This window comes from Orcinus orca, chromosome 15, assembly GCF_937001465.1.
Source record: "Orcinus orca chromosome 15, mOrcOrc1.1, whole genome shotgun sequence".
Classification (NCBI taxonomy): Eukaryota; Metazoa; Chordata; class Mammalia; order Artiodactyla; family Delphinidae; genus Orcinus; species Orcinus orca.
Genome location: NC_064573.1, coordinates 71,346,120 through 71,360,296, shown reverse-complemented (window position 1 = coordinate 71,360,296; position 14,177 = coordinate 71,346,120). Strand labels below are relative to the sequence as shown.

General features: G+C 52.8%; 2 protein-coding genes across 3 annotated transcripts in view; one reads left to right on the top strand and one right to left on the bottom strand.

Moving 5' to 3' along the window:
- The window catches only part of SART3 (spliceosome associated factor 3, U4/U6 recycling protein), a 33,654-nt gene extending 26,878 nt beyond the window's left edge, over positions 1-6,776 (top strand). For both annotated transcript variants that reach the window (XM_004281368.4, XM_033408766.2), the window contains exons 14-19: positions 531-607; positions 1,193-1,361; positions 3,003-3,463; positions 3,987-4,139; positions 4,970-5,160; positions 5,826-6,776. In XM_004281368.4, the coding sequence (XP_004281416.1) occupies positions 531-607; positions 1,193-1,361; positions 3,003-3,463; positions 3,987-4,139; positions 4,970-5,160; positions 5,826-5,988 (1,214 nt within the window). In that variant the 3' untranslated portion in view covers positions 5,989-6,776. The remainder of the gene's footprint in view (positions 1-530; positions 608-1,192; positions 1,362-3,002; positions 3,464-3,986; positions 4,140-4,969; positions 5,161-5,825) is intronic.
- A 2,605-nt stretch (positions 6,777-9,381) lies between these two features.
- Positions 9,382-13,906, bottom strand: FICD (FIC domain protein adenylyltransferase). The gene is made up of 4 exons (XM_033408768.2): positions 13,017-13,906; positions 12,456-12,548; positions 11,280-11,626; positions 9,382-10,497 (listed from the first exon to the last, which is right to left on the bottom strand). The coding sequence occupies exons 3-4, from the start codon at positions 11,578-11,580 to the stop codon at positions 9,422-9,424; spliced, it is 1,377 nt and encodes a 458-aa protein (XP_033264659.1). The 5' UTR covers positions 11,581-11,626; positions 12,456-12,548; positions 13,017-13,906; the 3' UTR covers positions 9,382-9,421.
- Between the last annotated feature and the right edge of the window lie 271 nt (positions 13,907-14,177).

Here is a 14,177-nt window from a genome sequence, read left to right as displayed (position 1 = left end):
AGCGCCGAGAGGCACACGGCGAAATGCGCTCCCTGGTCACGTGTGCCTCTCTTGTGAATTTCAGAGCCTCAGTGTTGAGTTTCCATGGGCGTTAGTCTGGATTTCGGGGTATGAACCCCTCAGAACTGGAGATAGACACCCAAACAGCAACAACAGTAAGAAAACACCCCAGCATTTCTCATTTGAGGAGCTCTTAAAATCTTTCGGTCTTAGTACAGGTGTCTTGTACCTTTTGCATTAGAATGTTTTCATAATCTTTGCCACAGAGAGCCCATAATAGAACCTATTCTGGTTTTCAAGTCTCTTTTCTAAAAGAGAACGGATGTTCTAAACACACCTGGAAGGACTATTTGAATTCTGAAACTTGAAACCTATACTAATGAAATCTTCTTAAACGGGGAGCCGGTTCTCCAGTTGCTACTGTTCGATGGAAGAGCTTTCTTCTGGAGGTGCGGGACAGTGAGAAAATTTTATATTATTATATCCTTCAAAATCTGAAGAAGTGAAAGTTTGCTTCTCTTCCTCTCAAGGTACTTTAGAAGATTGGGATATAGCTGTTCAGAAAACCGAAACTCGACTGGCTCGCGTTAATGAGCAGAGAATTAAGGTAACGATGCTCTTTATTTCAAGTCTTTGAACCTCTGAAAACTATTTTGACTGTGTTTGGTATGAATGTTCCTTGTCAGAACCTTTGGGGTCGTCCTGAGAAATGTCTTTTACTCAGAGTATTAACTATGAAATGTTTGAATCAACATTTAAGCCTGTCTTTTTAGATCGGCTTAAAACTTTAGCCCCAACGATAGATACAAATCCAAAACAGGAATTTTGGCCCTAAAGGTTATTGGAATAGACGAAGAAGCTAAAAAAGGAGCCTGACATACTTAGCCTAGCGATTGGAGCATGAACACCCCCAAATAAATCAGGGCCTCAGTTTCATAGATTTTTTTTCCTTTCTTTTGGTGAGTCATTCATGGGGATGTTGTGAGACATACCGTAGACTTGAGATGCGGCTCCCAAGAAGCCTAAAGAGGCTGGGGAGGTTGGGAGCAGCCCTCCTCCTCGTCCTCTTCCTGGTCGCCTCCCTTCTCCCGGGCGGTGGCCATCCTCCCTGTGCTCCCATCTCTTCCATCACGAGTCAGTAGACTTCATGTAATCGCCACGTACAGTGATGCGTCATATCCCGATTTTCCAGGCTGCAGAGAAGGAAGCAGCCCTCGCCCAGCAAGAGGAAGAAAAGGTTGAACAACGGAAGAGGGCCCGGGCAGAGAAGAAAGCGTTGAAAAAGAAGAAGAAGACCAGAGGCTCGGACAAGAGCAAAGCTGATGAGGATGATGAAAAAGAGTGGGGCGACGATGAGGAAGGTGAGGCCTGGTCGGACGTCACCTGGGACATCCCGGAGCTCCAGACAGGGCGCAGAGCAGCACGGAGAACCTTCTTGCATTTGAGAATAAGTTGCTTGCAAGGTGCCCACCACCCTCCCTGTCCCTGCCTGCCCTCTACGTGGGTGCCGTCTTCCCCAGCTTGACTCCAAGGCCCTGTGCCAGACACACCCCTGCCTGCACTCCCTGGGCCTCGCTCCCTACCCTGTTGCTGACACCACCGCCCTTTTCCTGAGTGGTGCCTCCTCTCCCTCCGTGGGCTCCCACACCCCACCCTGTCCCGTCACTCCCCGAGCATGGACACTGCCTTATCCTCAGGCCCTGGCGCCCCGCACCGCCGCCGCAGCCGGGCCCTGCAGTGACACCAGCCTTACTTGTCCCCACCTGATGGTTTTGACAGGTAGAATTTTCCAGCCAGTGTTTGTCACCCCTGGCATTTCAGGCGTGGGCAGGTGTGGGTCAGATTTGTTTCAGCAAAACCAGTCAAGGTAAAGAATTGTCTCTAGACACTAAAGGACACTAAACATTTTTCTAGTTCAGAGTTGTCAACCAGAGGGAAATAGTAATGGAGTCATTGTTCAGTTGACTAAGAATTTCTCCCCGAGTCTTTTTGGGGCCTTCAGAAATGATCGTGGGTAGCTCACTGCGCTTTGGGGCTTCTGGTTTAGCAGGGGAAGGCAAACGGGACCTGTGACCGCAGTGACGTGTAATAGGGACTTGGGGAGATGTAGGTGTGAATCATGGTGGAGGCCAGGGAAAACACTAGAGGCCCTGCAGGAAAGACTTTGTGGGGAAGTGATGCTGCACCTTGGCATCTGGGGGAGGAGTGTGACAAAGAAGGGAAGGGGCTAGCCAGCCAGGGTCAGCAAAGCACAGGGCACAAAACAGCCTGGCATTTTCTCCGAGCAGCAAGTGTCTGGCTTTGGGCCCTGATGCATGGCAGAGGGCTGGGTGCTGGGGTGGGTGAGGCTGGGGCAGCAGGCAGGCCAGCAGGCCCAGTCAGAGTGCCCTGGAGTGCAGCGTGCCACAGTCAGGCTCCATCGGGAAGGCAGTGGGAAACTGATGGGAAGGTCTGGAAGCAGGGGACCCTCACCAGTTGGGTTTCAGTATTGTCCCCCTGGAGGCAGTGGGAAGAGTGGGTTGGAGTATGTTAAGTTCTGTTGAAGGACAGAAGACAATCGTGAACGTGGGTAGGAACTGTAGCACCACTTTGTACTGCTTCCAGGCGTGCCCCGGGGAGCACATACTTCAGTGTCACCGGAGGTGCTTGTTTACACGCGGTCCCCAGGCTCTATCCTCCCCTTGCTGCCCTGGGCTGTCTAGGATGGGGGTCCTTGGGATTTGCCAGCCCAACTTGGAGACCCACTGACCTCTCATATGATTAAGCGTGGCCGATGAGGACTTAGGTTATCACTTGCACCTGAGTTCGTCCCCTCACACGAATGTAACTGGGGCCCAGAAGGGAGTGGGATGAGTCAGGCGGGTCAAGAGAGACCTGGCAGAGGGCGGTGGGGGGCGGGGCGTATAGGGGGAAGAGCCCTTTCCCTGCCAGCTGCTCCGCTTACACTGACAGGAAGGGGTTAGTTAACTAATAGTCACTGCTTTTCTCCCGACCTATTGTAGAGCAGCCTTCCAAGCGCAGGAGGGTGGAGAACAGCGTTCCTCCCACTGGGGAAGCTGAGCTGGGCCCAGAAGCCGACCCGGGCCTCTCTGGGAGCAGCGCCCCTGCGGCCGCAGAGCCTCCCTCTGAGCAGAAGGAGCAGCGGGCGGCCGCCCGAAGGAGGGATGTGCCCAGGGTGCTGCACGACAGCAGCAAGGACGGCGTCACCGTGTTCGTCAGCAACCTGCCCTATGGCCTGCAGGAGCCTGCCGCCACGCTCCGGCCGCTCTTCGAGGCCTGCGGGGATGTGGTCGAGGTCCGCCCCATCTATAGCAACCGTGGCGACTTCCGGGGCTACTGCTACGTCGAGTTTAAAGAGGAGGCGGTGGCCCTGCAGGCCCTGGAGCTGGATCGGCAGACCGTTGAGGGGCGGCCAATGTTTGTCTCCCCCTGTGTGGACAAGAGCAAAAACCCAGACTTCAAGGTAGGTTTGTGGAATAAAGCACGCCTTTACGTAGGGTTGCGGTAGGACGGGGTAAGCGCTCTTTTCCTGCAGCAACTCATATTTAGAATACACGTGGAACATTTGTTAAGAACGAAACTTCCGCGTTAACCGGGTCAGTTCTGTTCTGGTTCACTGAGGTCTCAACTCGGGGCTGGGTCACTTCGAACCGGCATTACTTGACAGAGGACGGTCCAGTTAGGGACTGTGTGATGGCTGCTTGCCGCTGGAGGGTTAGGAGTGACGGGACTGTGCCAGGTGTTTTGTATGTCACCTCATTGGGTCGTCACCCAGGCTCTGGGAAAAGTGGCTTCACTTGCCATTTTACAGAGGAGGAAGTGGAAGCTTCGAGAAGTTGAGTGACTTGCCCAGGGCGAGTTGACAGTTCCCAGCACCCGGAGCCGGCTCTGGCTGGGCCAGACCTGTGGACGAGGCCTGACCCTGTGTCGTGGGGAGCTGGGTTGGGCCTCGGGTCATCATTTCCTCTCCCCACTCCTCCCTGTAGGTGTTCAGGTACAGCACTGCCCTGGAGAAACACAAGCTGTTCGTCTCGGGCCTGCCATTCTCTTGCACGAAAGAGGAACTAGAAGAGATCTGCAAGGCCCACGGCACTGTGAAGGACATCCGGCTGGTCACCAACCGGGCCGGCAAACCCAAGGTCAGCGTCTGGGCAGACGGCAGTCGCCTCCCGGAGTCTGGGCGAGCCTTTGTTCAGAGGTTACTTGGTTCTAGAGTGGGTTCTGATCTGTCTACTAGGAAGCAGACGAGAAGTTAACAGAAGGATAGGTGCGCTAGGCTCCTTTTCCATTTGGAGTCAGATGAACCTGATGTGGCTCATTGTACTTAAAAGAACAGGGTGTTTGAAGAAAAACTACCACGAATTAGCAGGGGCTCCAGTGCAGCTCCTAGGCTGTGGGGCCTTGGGGTGAGGTGCCCCCCCTTGCAGTCTCCTCCCTCCTGCCCGGACCCCACTTTTCACTAGGCCTCTGGCCATCTCCCCAGGTCCCTGCACTGGCTTCCCCCTTACCACGTCCTCCCCTTCTCCGGTCCCCTCAATCTCTTGTGAAATCCTTGACGACGTTTTGAGTAGTAGTTTAAGAAGAGTTTGGTTGACCTCTCAACCCCCGTCCCGTTTATCCAGGTTAATCGAGAGTTGAAGAATATGAATAAGGGCGTCCCCAGGCACAGGGATATCGGGGCTCACCTGTGTCCAGGACACCTCATCCATTTGCTAGATTTATGCTGGTCCCTCTCTCTCTTTCTTTTTTTGGCTGGAGCAAGCACAAGATGCACTGAACTTAAAAAGTTATCTGAAGTTAGTTGCAGAAATAGGGAGGGAGACTAGGGCTGTGAGACCTATAGACAAAGGATGGCGGTGGTGGGGAGGGAACCCAAGGGTCGGGGGCCCACCCTGAACCGGCCGGTGGACCTCAGGGAGGAGGTTGTGCCCTGCAGCACTCACCTGGCCGGGCTTTTGCAAACTTTCAGGGCCTGGCCTACGTGGAGTACGAAAACGAATCCCAGGCGTCTCAGGCCGTCCTGAAGATGGATGGCATGACTATCAAAGAGAACGTCATCAAAGTGGCTATCAGCAACCCGCCTCAGAGGAAGGCTCCGGAGAAGCCAGAGGCAAGGAAAGCCCCAGGGGGCGCCATGGTGCCGCGGCAGATCTACGGAGCGTAAGTGTTGTGTGCTCTGTGTGCTCGTTGGTGCAGACTTCGTCCTGGCCTGCACCACGGTGACCGAGTTTCCCCTTAGCACAGTGAGTTCAGACGGGAGGTCAGGGCCTGGCGTCCCTGGGGCGCTCACGCTCGTTCCCAGGGCAGGGTGTCTGCAGCAAGTCCACGCTGAGGGCCAGTCTGGAAGTGGGACCCTCTCTCGTGTTCGCCGGTTTGCACTGGTGATTGATTTATTTAGACAGTGATTACGTTAAAGTCCCCTTTGGCAGGTGAATCCATGTGTAGGTTCCATACCTGACAGCCATGTGCTTGCCGTGCTAATCTATATCTCCACCTGTAATCCAGATAGAAGCTCTGTTCCCACCCGACAGGGATGAGGCAGCAGGGTGCGAGGTTATTTGGTGAGGTCTGCAAGTTTACAGCCATTTTTATCCACCCTATGTGTGACGGTATTACACAGACGTGGCCCTCGCCAAATTGCGGAAAAGGCGAAGTTGGTTAAAGTGATTTTTACCTGATAGCCGAAGTCAGGGAGAACAGGGCTCGTCTTATTACCCTTCTTGGTTTTTGTTTTTCACCTTTTACCTTGCGGTGATCTAAGACCGTCCTGGCTTATTTTCATCAATTGTCGCCTCAGAAGGTCCGTGCATTGTTTGCTTTTCCAGGCGGGGGAAGGGGAGGACCCAGCTCTCTCTGCTGCCCCGCGCCCTGCAACGCCCAAGCGCCACCGCAGCCCAGGCTGAAAACGGCCCTGCCCCACCGCCGGCGGCCACCGAGGTACCCAAGATGTCCAATGCCGACTTTGCCAAGTTGCTTCTGAGAAAGTGAGTGGGACTGTGCGAGAAGGGAAATGCCTTACTTGATGCTGGCCGGGAAGACGCCCGGTGCCCAGCTGTGCCCTGGCTGTGCAGGACCCAGTGCAGTGCCTGTGACCACACGCTTGCTCTGGTTTAGGTAGGACGGGAAAAGGGTGTCCAAGGAAAAAAGAGGCTTTAAGTGCTCCCTCATATTGAGGGCGAGAGGATGAAAATGGTCACTCCACAGGCTGGGCGCAGGGTGCAGTTTCCTAAGATGTGTCTTAAAGAGTGAGAAACAGATGTGAAACGCGAACACACCGTTTTGAGACCCCCCTTGTCCAAATATTTTTGGCCACCTCTGGTCCCCTTTTTATAAGACACTTCTCTTACACCCTGCACAGTACATGTGCCCGTCACTCTTTTAATTTTTAAAAGACAGAAAGGCAGATGTTAGTAATTCACCAGAATGGCCTATTTTAGTAAAGGGGTGGGGCAAGGGGCATCACATAAAACATCTGATGGGCTTTTGTTCACGGGGGCGGTGCGTTTTTATATTACGTATTTGTAAATGACACGTCAACCCACTGTTTTGTTTCCTAAAAGCAAAATACTTGTGACATTTGTATAGGAATTCTGTGCGCCATCTGCTATGGACGTTTTTCTTTGCCTAGTGACTAGTGAACTGTGTCTTTGTCTAAATACTGAGTTTCAGCCCTATGGTTTTGTTTAAATAGCATTGTCAAGTGCAAACTTAAATTCTCCCCATTTAGCTTTGTTTATTAAACTGAAGTTCTCTTAAAAACTTCTTGTCGAAAGGTACTCAGATGTGCATTCAAATATGTATTTTGAAATGGGTGTACCTTGGTTTACCTAATGGGTGTGTAAATAGAACTTTTGTAGGTCAAATCCGCTTGGCACTTTGATTTAAACCATTTCTGCTGTGATATCTTCGGTTTTAAACTTCAGTTTACAGCAGTTTGGCACTTAACAGCTTTCAAGCTTTTTTACCCACATCTTTTATCCAGTATTTATTGCTTTGAAAGTGAGCAGTTCAGTAGGGAAACTGACTTTATAAAAGGCACTCTGGGGAAAAAAATCGGAATTCTTTCCTATGTCATGAAAATCAGCTCATTTATCTGTTTCTAAAGGTTTTATGCATCATTCAGGCTTTCCTATATTTTTTAACTTAACAATTGAAACAGATAAGTAGTAAACTAAGCCCCGTGTGCCTGTCATCGAGCTTCAGCATTGCTCAGCTCATAGCCCGTCTTCATCTCCACCTCCTGCCCCTCTTGTATCCTGTGTTCTGGAGGGATAGTCACCTAATAATACTGTAGCACGTATCTCTAAGGACTTAAAGGCCTTGGTTTTTATCATTTCTAGAAACATTAGCAGTAATACCTTAATGTTATCAACCATCCAGGCAGATCTCCAATTTCATGTTGTTTTGTAAATAAGTTTTTTAATTGATAGGTTCTCTGTACCTCATCTTTATCTTCTGCACAGAACGTTAGGTGTTTTTGAATTCAAGCAGCGGCTGTGGAGCAGTCAGAAGAACCTGTGTTCTCTGGGGTGGCCGGCCATCCACTTCCCTGCAGAGAGGCCCGTTCTGTGGGTGAGAGGATGTGGGTCAGCTGGGGACCAAGGGGCCATGGACCTTTCCTTAGTAATCCAGGTCACGTGGTGGACATCTGACCTCACCCTCTCAGATGTCCACAGGGGCTTGTTACAGAGGTGGACCTTTCAGACTCGAGCAGGACCCGATTCAGGTGCAGGGTGTTGACTGTTCTAGAAATAGATTTTCAGAAACGTAGGAGTGGGTTTATGTAGTCCTGGGGGGGAAAAACTGATGGTAAATAGATACATGAAAAACCATTTCAGCTACTCGTGTCTTAGTGCAAGATCAGCGATACATCCCTGTCAACGTAACCAACCAGTTCTGTCTCGGTGTCTTGTTGAAATAATTACCATCTTGGATCTATTTTTCTCCCAGAACAATATAAAGAATACCGCTAAAGTTCTGAAAGAATCCCTCCTTCCCCCTTAGGATAGATGGGTGGGAACATCTCTTGAATAAGGTAGCAAAGTCTCAGGCATTTATGTAACAAAATACTTTATTAGTAATTTGTTAAAATAATACCCTTCACATAGCTAAAGTGCAAATTTCTCCCTCTGGTACAAAGCAAGCACTTCTGTCAGGCTTCCTTGGTGTGCTTATAAAGAGCAAGACGATTAGAAGAGTTAAGGTTTAAGAAATACCTTATGGCAGCATACAAATACAAAAATATTTTTTATCAAGGTTTGAATAACTATCACTTGGGGCCATTTCATACATCTTTTCACTTACTAATCTTTCAGAAAATTACTCCGTGCTCCTTCAGACTAAGCAGCAGCAGCCAACTTGGAAGCTTGGCTTTAGTTACATGTAACAGTTTATCTTCTAACAAGTTGCTAGGAACATAAGGCCACTCCAAGGCAATCTGCTCTGCTTCCCTGAGGGGACAGTGGCTGTGGGGCAGGTGAGTGGATTAAAGGGACGCATCCTGGCTGTGGTCAAAAGTGTTCTCAGCTCCTGTGAACAGGCGCTCTGACTCCTCACAAATGCTTGTTGGGTACTGACGAGGCGTCTGTCTTCAGATTTGCAGCAGGATTTAATTGTTAGGTGACAAACCCAGAAGAACCTTTAGACTGAAACATCTGGTCTGAATTGCTGCAGATGTGAGAAACATCAATACAAAGCACCCAGGATAGCCACGCCCCTGTTCTTAATTAGAGAAACGGCCGACGTGGCGAAGTAACAGCCTCTGGTACCGGAGTTTGCAAACTATGGCTCAAAGAACCTTCCTCGAAATAAGCGAGGTATCTAACTAGATATACTGTAAACGTTCATTTCATATCTCAAATTTGCTCTACCGGTAAGGATTAGTTACAACACTAACCTCTTGGTAGGGGAGCCAACGCCTGTACGAAAGGAAGCTTTCAGTCACTTCTCACAACTGCGACCGGGTTCTCCTCAGCCGTGCGGACTTCTCTCAGGTAGTCACAGACCCTCGCGGCCGGTTCCAGAAAGGGCTGCAAGGGGTTACTCCTCCGGACCTCATCTCACACCTCCCCCACCTCAGTGCAGATTCTGCTCCAGCACCTGTGTTCTGGTCACACAAGGAGCACTGATGCCCCCAAAGCCTGCTGGGGCCACCCCAAGGATCGGGGCCACCAGCACAGACAGTACACATTTAACCAGCTCTGAGGAAAATAAATAACTGGGCTCAATTATAAGTTATCTTAGGGACAAGGCTTAATAACTTAGTTTTCTTCTTTAAAGAAGCATTTGGAGGTAAAGAATGTTTAGGTTTCTTACCCATCTTCTTTTACTCTGGGAGATGACTAGGTTTCTAGAATTGCTGAGTTTCTTGGATTTATTCCCCCCCGGGACATCCTTTGCCACCAAGGGAGGATTTAGAGCGTTAGGGCTTCACAGGCAGCGTCTCCTTGAACCTAGAGTGGTTGGGTCTGGCCTCTGGCAGTGCCACAGGGTACTCTGTGGTGGCAAAGAGCAGGGTGTCCAGGGTTGTCTCCGTGCACTTGGCAATGAAGCGGATGAACGGCCTCACGTCGCCCTCGTTGGCCACCTCCAGCACGTGGTAGTACTCGGACCTCTGCTCCTTGCGGATGGTGATGGGCGGGTAGCCCGCCTGCATGAGGATGAGGTTCATGAGCAGGCGCGAGGTCCTGCCGTTGCCGTCGATGAAGGGGTGGATGTAGACGAGTTTATAGTGGGCCAGGGCCGCAAACTCCACCGGGTGCAGGTTCATGGCGTCCTCCGAGTTGAGCCATTGTATGAACTCCTGCATCTGCTTCTCCACCTCCTGAGGGTGGGGCGGGACGTGGTGGCCCACCAGGACCTGGGTCGTGCGAAAGCGGCCAGCTTCCACGGGATCCACGTACCCCAGCACCCGCCGGTGGATCTCCAGCACGTCGCTGATGCTGACAGAGCCGATGCGGGAGAGCAGCGTCGTGTTGACGTACTTCATGGCCGCGTGCATGCCGATGACCTCATTCTGCTCCTCCAGGCTCTTCCCCGGCACGGCGTAGCGGGTCTCCAGGATGTGCCTGATCTCTGAGAGGGTGAGAGTGTTGCCTTCGATGGCCACTGTGTGGTAGATGTGGTGGTAGTACGTCTCCTCCATGACCCGGCGCAGTGCCGAGTTGCCCTTGGGGATGGACATGACCTTCTTCACTTTGCTGTCGATGATGCTGAAGTACCGCTGGTCAATCTCCTCCACCAGCGGCAGCGTGCGGTCGCGGTTGACCAGCGCCTTCTTGTGGTGGGGCGCGATGGTCAGTGCTCTGGTGTACAGGTAGTCAGCCTGGATGATGTCCCTGTCCTCTTCTGAGAAGATGCCGAACTCATTGAGCGCGTCCACGAAGCCCGGGTCCATGTTGAGGGCGTGCAGGAAGAGCTTGTGGGCTTTCTCCCGCTTGCCCTGGCGTTTCATTTCCAGGGCTTGGTTCAAAGCTGCTTTAGCTTCTAACTTGCTGGCTAGAAAAGAGTCAAAGAGGTGTGGGTCAGAGGACGTTCAGGGGCGGCGTCACCCCTGACAGCTGGTCTTCTCAATGGCCTCAGGGGGCTCTATCCAGCCATGTTGTACATGCCCTTCCCATACCTGTATGTGCAGACAGGTTTGTTTCCTACAGCCCAGTGGGGCCCTGTGCTGGTCGCTGTCCACTCAGCCCCAGAGCCGTTCTCTACCGTGGGGGCAGCAGCCGGGCTCCTTGGCCCCCTCCTCTGACCTGCCGTCGTTGAGTGGCTGTGTTCTCCTACGGCCGCAGCTCCTGTCAGGCGGGCTTCCCCTACCTCTGCTCCAGCTCGCAGCCTTTCTGGTGATTTCTTCTGGAGGTGCGGGTCCCTTCTTCCCCCTGCCTCCACCCCTGCCCCTTTAGGCCCTGGTTTTCAACTGGACCCTGCGGTACCTCTGGCCCTTTTCTGCTGGCCCTCCCACGCCCAGTGCCAGCCACACCTCCTAGACTTCTTTTAGTTCCTCAAGTGCCCAGGGCTCTCCTACCTTGTGGTCTCTGCCTGGAACACTCTCCCCTCAAACCTTTTTCCCTTGGGTCTCTCCTCAGGCATCCCCTCCTCCAGGGAGCCTTCCTGTGTGCTCCTACGGCTCCCTCTGCTTCCGTATCACCACATGTATCTCAGCCACCTATCACCTTGTCTGGCTAGGAGCTCAGGGCTGACCCTGTACCCCGCACACACGACATAGCTGGCCCTCTAAACACCTGTGGGATTCACGAGCGTCGAGGCGAGATGGCCAGTCTTACCTGCAGAGGCCTTGGTCTTGACCACCAGCGGTGCTGCATCCCTGGAGGTGACACTGAGCTCCGTGGATGGTCTGGTGCACTTGGTGACAGTAGGCTGGGCCCTGTCCAACTTGCTCCTGAGCAGGTAGAAGCCTTTGAGGACAGCCAGACACTGCTCCTCCATGGCCCCCAGCGGCAGCAGCAGGGCCATCAAGGAGCCCAGCGCCATGCTCAGCAGTATCACCCACAGGAAGCGGCCCCAGACTGAGACCCATTTTGGTTCAGTCACTGCCATCACTGAAGCCATCGACATGAGTGTCATCTGGACCCAGGGGTGGGCCCCTTGCACATGTCCACAGTGGCAGGATCTGCAAGGAACCAGGAGTTGCAGGAGGTGAAGCAGGGGAACCGATACCTTGATGACACATTTCTGGCTTCAGGGGAGGCTTGGAGACCCCACGGTTCTTAATTCACTGTGACCAGGGGGTGGGGGTGAGGCAAGGATTAGGTGCTGCCTCCAGGGCGGTGTGACTGAAAAACAGTGCTGCCACCCAACTGCTATTAAACACCTACTGCGTGCCAGACCCTGTGCTAAACCCTAAGGACCTCACACGTACCCTCCTGCAATCTTCAACAGGAACTGAGGCTGCCCCATTCTCCAGCGGAGACCGGCTCAGAGAGGTGAAGGCCTTTGCCCAGAGTCACCCAGTGAGCAAGTGACGGCCTTGGGTTATGGCTCAAAAGCCTCCCCACTTAAGCATAAATCTGTGGCCCCTGACCCCAAACACTGGGTGCCCTAGACACATAACACACATGTCCAGAACAGCTAAGGTAGTTCTGAGGCTCATTCTTTGGTAAGTACAACTGTTTGAAGGCCTGATTTATTGCCACCTGGGCAGTCAGCTCTTCCTGCCCTCACCTTGGTATTAGCCACAATGCTGTTCCCCGCTCTGGCCGCCTTTTCCTGGCCTGTCCAGGAGGCATCCCGCCTAGAGTTAGGGCAGTCTGAGCATCTCAAGAGGAACTCAGGTTGTGGGCCAGAGGGGGTGACCACTTGCCTTCTGTGACAATGAGCAGGTGCTTGGGGCTGGCAGTGGGAGTGGAGGGATCGGGTCTGCAAACACCATCATACTAACAATAGCAACTACGGTGTGCGGGGCATTGAGCTGAGTGCTAGCAATGCCTTATCTCACTTACCCCTCACCACCTCACGGAGGAAAGCAGCCCCTAGGCTCCACTTTACAGACGAGAGAAACTGATACACAGAGAGCAAGTCAATTCCCAGACAACCTGCAGGGAATAAACGGCGGCATTCGGGAACGAATTCCCAGTGCACCTGGGTCCAGAGTACCCAGGTCTTCACCTCTTTTATCATAACCAGGGCCCAAGCACCCGATCCCGTCTGCTCCTGGTACTGGACCAAGACCCAGGACTGACTGATAAGGTTTCTGGGGGAGCCTGGCCGGTTGATACAGAACATCTGAAAAGGCGCAGTACGAGCTCTAATGGGGAGGTACGGAAGAGGGTGTGGGTCACTGCTTCGTCCAGGTGGTCGGCGCGGGCTCCTCGGCGGGGCTGGAGTTCTCCCGAGGAGGACGAGCGTTCTGGGGGCACGAATCTCTCAGCCCTCACTAGCTAGGAAGGGGGAAACAGGCTCCAAGAGGCGAGGACACTGGACTAAGGTCATTCTGAGAAGCCGCCGCTTTCCGAACCCCACCCAGGGCTCGCTGCACCCTTCCCGGCTCACCCTCTCCTCACCTCGCGCCACTACCGGGCCCTGCTCTGCTGTCGCCTTCTCAGCACTCGCAGTCTCGGCTAGCCGCCGGCTCCGGAGACCTTTGCCGTCAGCCCGTGGCCCCGCCCTCGGCGACTCTCCATTGGCCGGCCCGCCATCCTCTTCGCAGCGTATTGGCTTCCTCAATTTGTCTGCGCCTCGCATTTCCGGGTTCCCGCTCTGCCTCCGCTTTCCCGGGAAAGACGCGCCGTGGGCCACTCCCATTGGCTGACTCCTGTATTGGTCTCGTGCCCGAAAGGACCAATAAGCAATAGGAGAGGCGGGGCGTGAGCGACAAGCGGGAGCCCCAGGTGCGGAAAATCCCCGCCTATGCGGTTTTGGGGCGCTCTGGGTACGGCCTGAAAACTCGAAGTTCCAACTGTCTTTCCCTTAAGTTTCTTCCTTCCGCGGGCCCCTCTCGCAGTCCCCTGGGGCTCAGTTTCCTTAGGTGTAAAGTGAGAATGCTGATGGTTTACAGCTGTCCACCCTGTTAGTCTGACTTAACACCCAGCGTTCTCAGCCTCCTCTCTGTCCTACCAGGGTTGCCCTCTTCTCCCGTCTCTCACCTTCTTTTCCTCCTGACTTTTAAATTTACATCCTCTTGAGAAGAGCCTGGCTGGTTCTCTTGCTTCCCGGTGTGGGCAAAGAATGTTGCCTGCCATTTCGGCAAGCAAAGAACTTTGCCTGCCATTCTGGTAGACAATGGATTATGGCCATCCCTCAAGCCATCCTACGTTGCAGCTGCCCAGAGGGTTTGTGTGCCCTAGGTGGAACTCAAGATGGAAAAAAACAGGATACTGGTCCTAGATAATTAAGATGCATATCAAAGGAACAATTTCAATGAGCCTACATTCTTCCATCTTCTTATAGAAAGGCACTAAACTCATTCACTTGAGATGCTTTTTGTGATTAGCAGTAATCTTCTGAGTGTTCAACTGCACCTCCAACCCCCTCCCCCGCCCCCCCCCCCCCCCGCAAAAACTCATATCTTGGCTCCTCCCTTACCTCTTTGGAACAGTTCTTCAGAGTTGAGAGGACTCTGCAGTCGTCAGTAATGTCCCTGAACAAGAACAATTCAACTTTCAGGTTGTATGTTTTGTTTTTCAGTCGACAGTGAGAAGTTTTCTCCTTGAAGCAGAGAACTA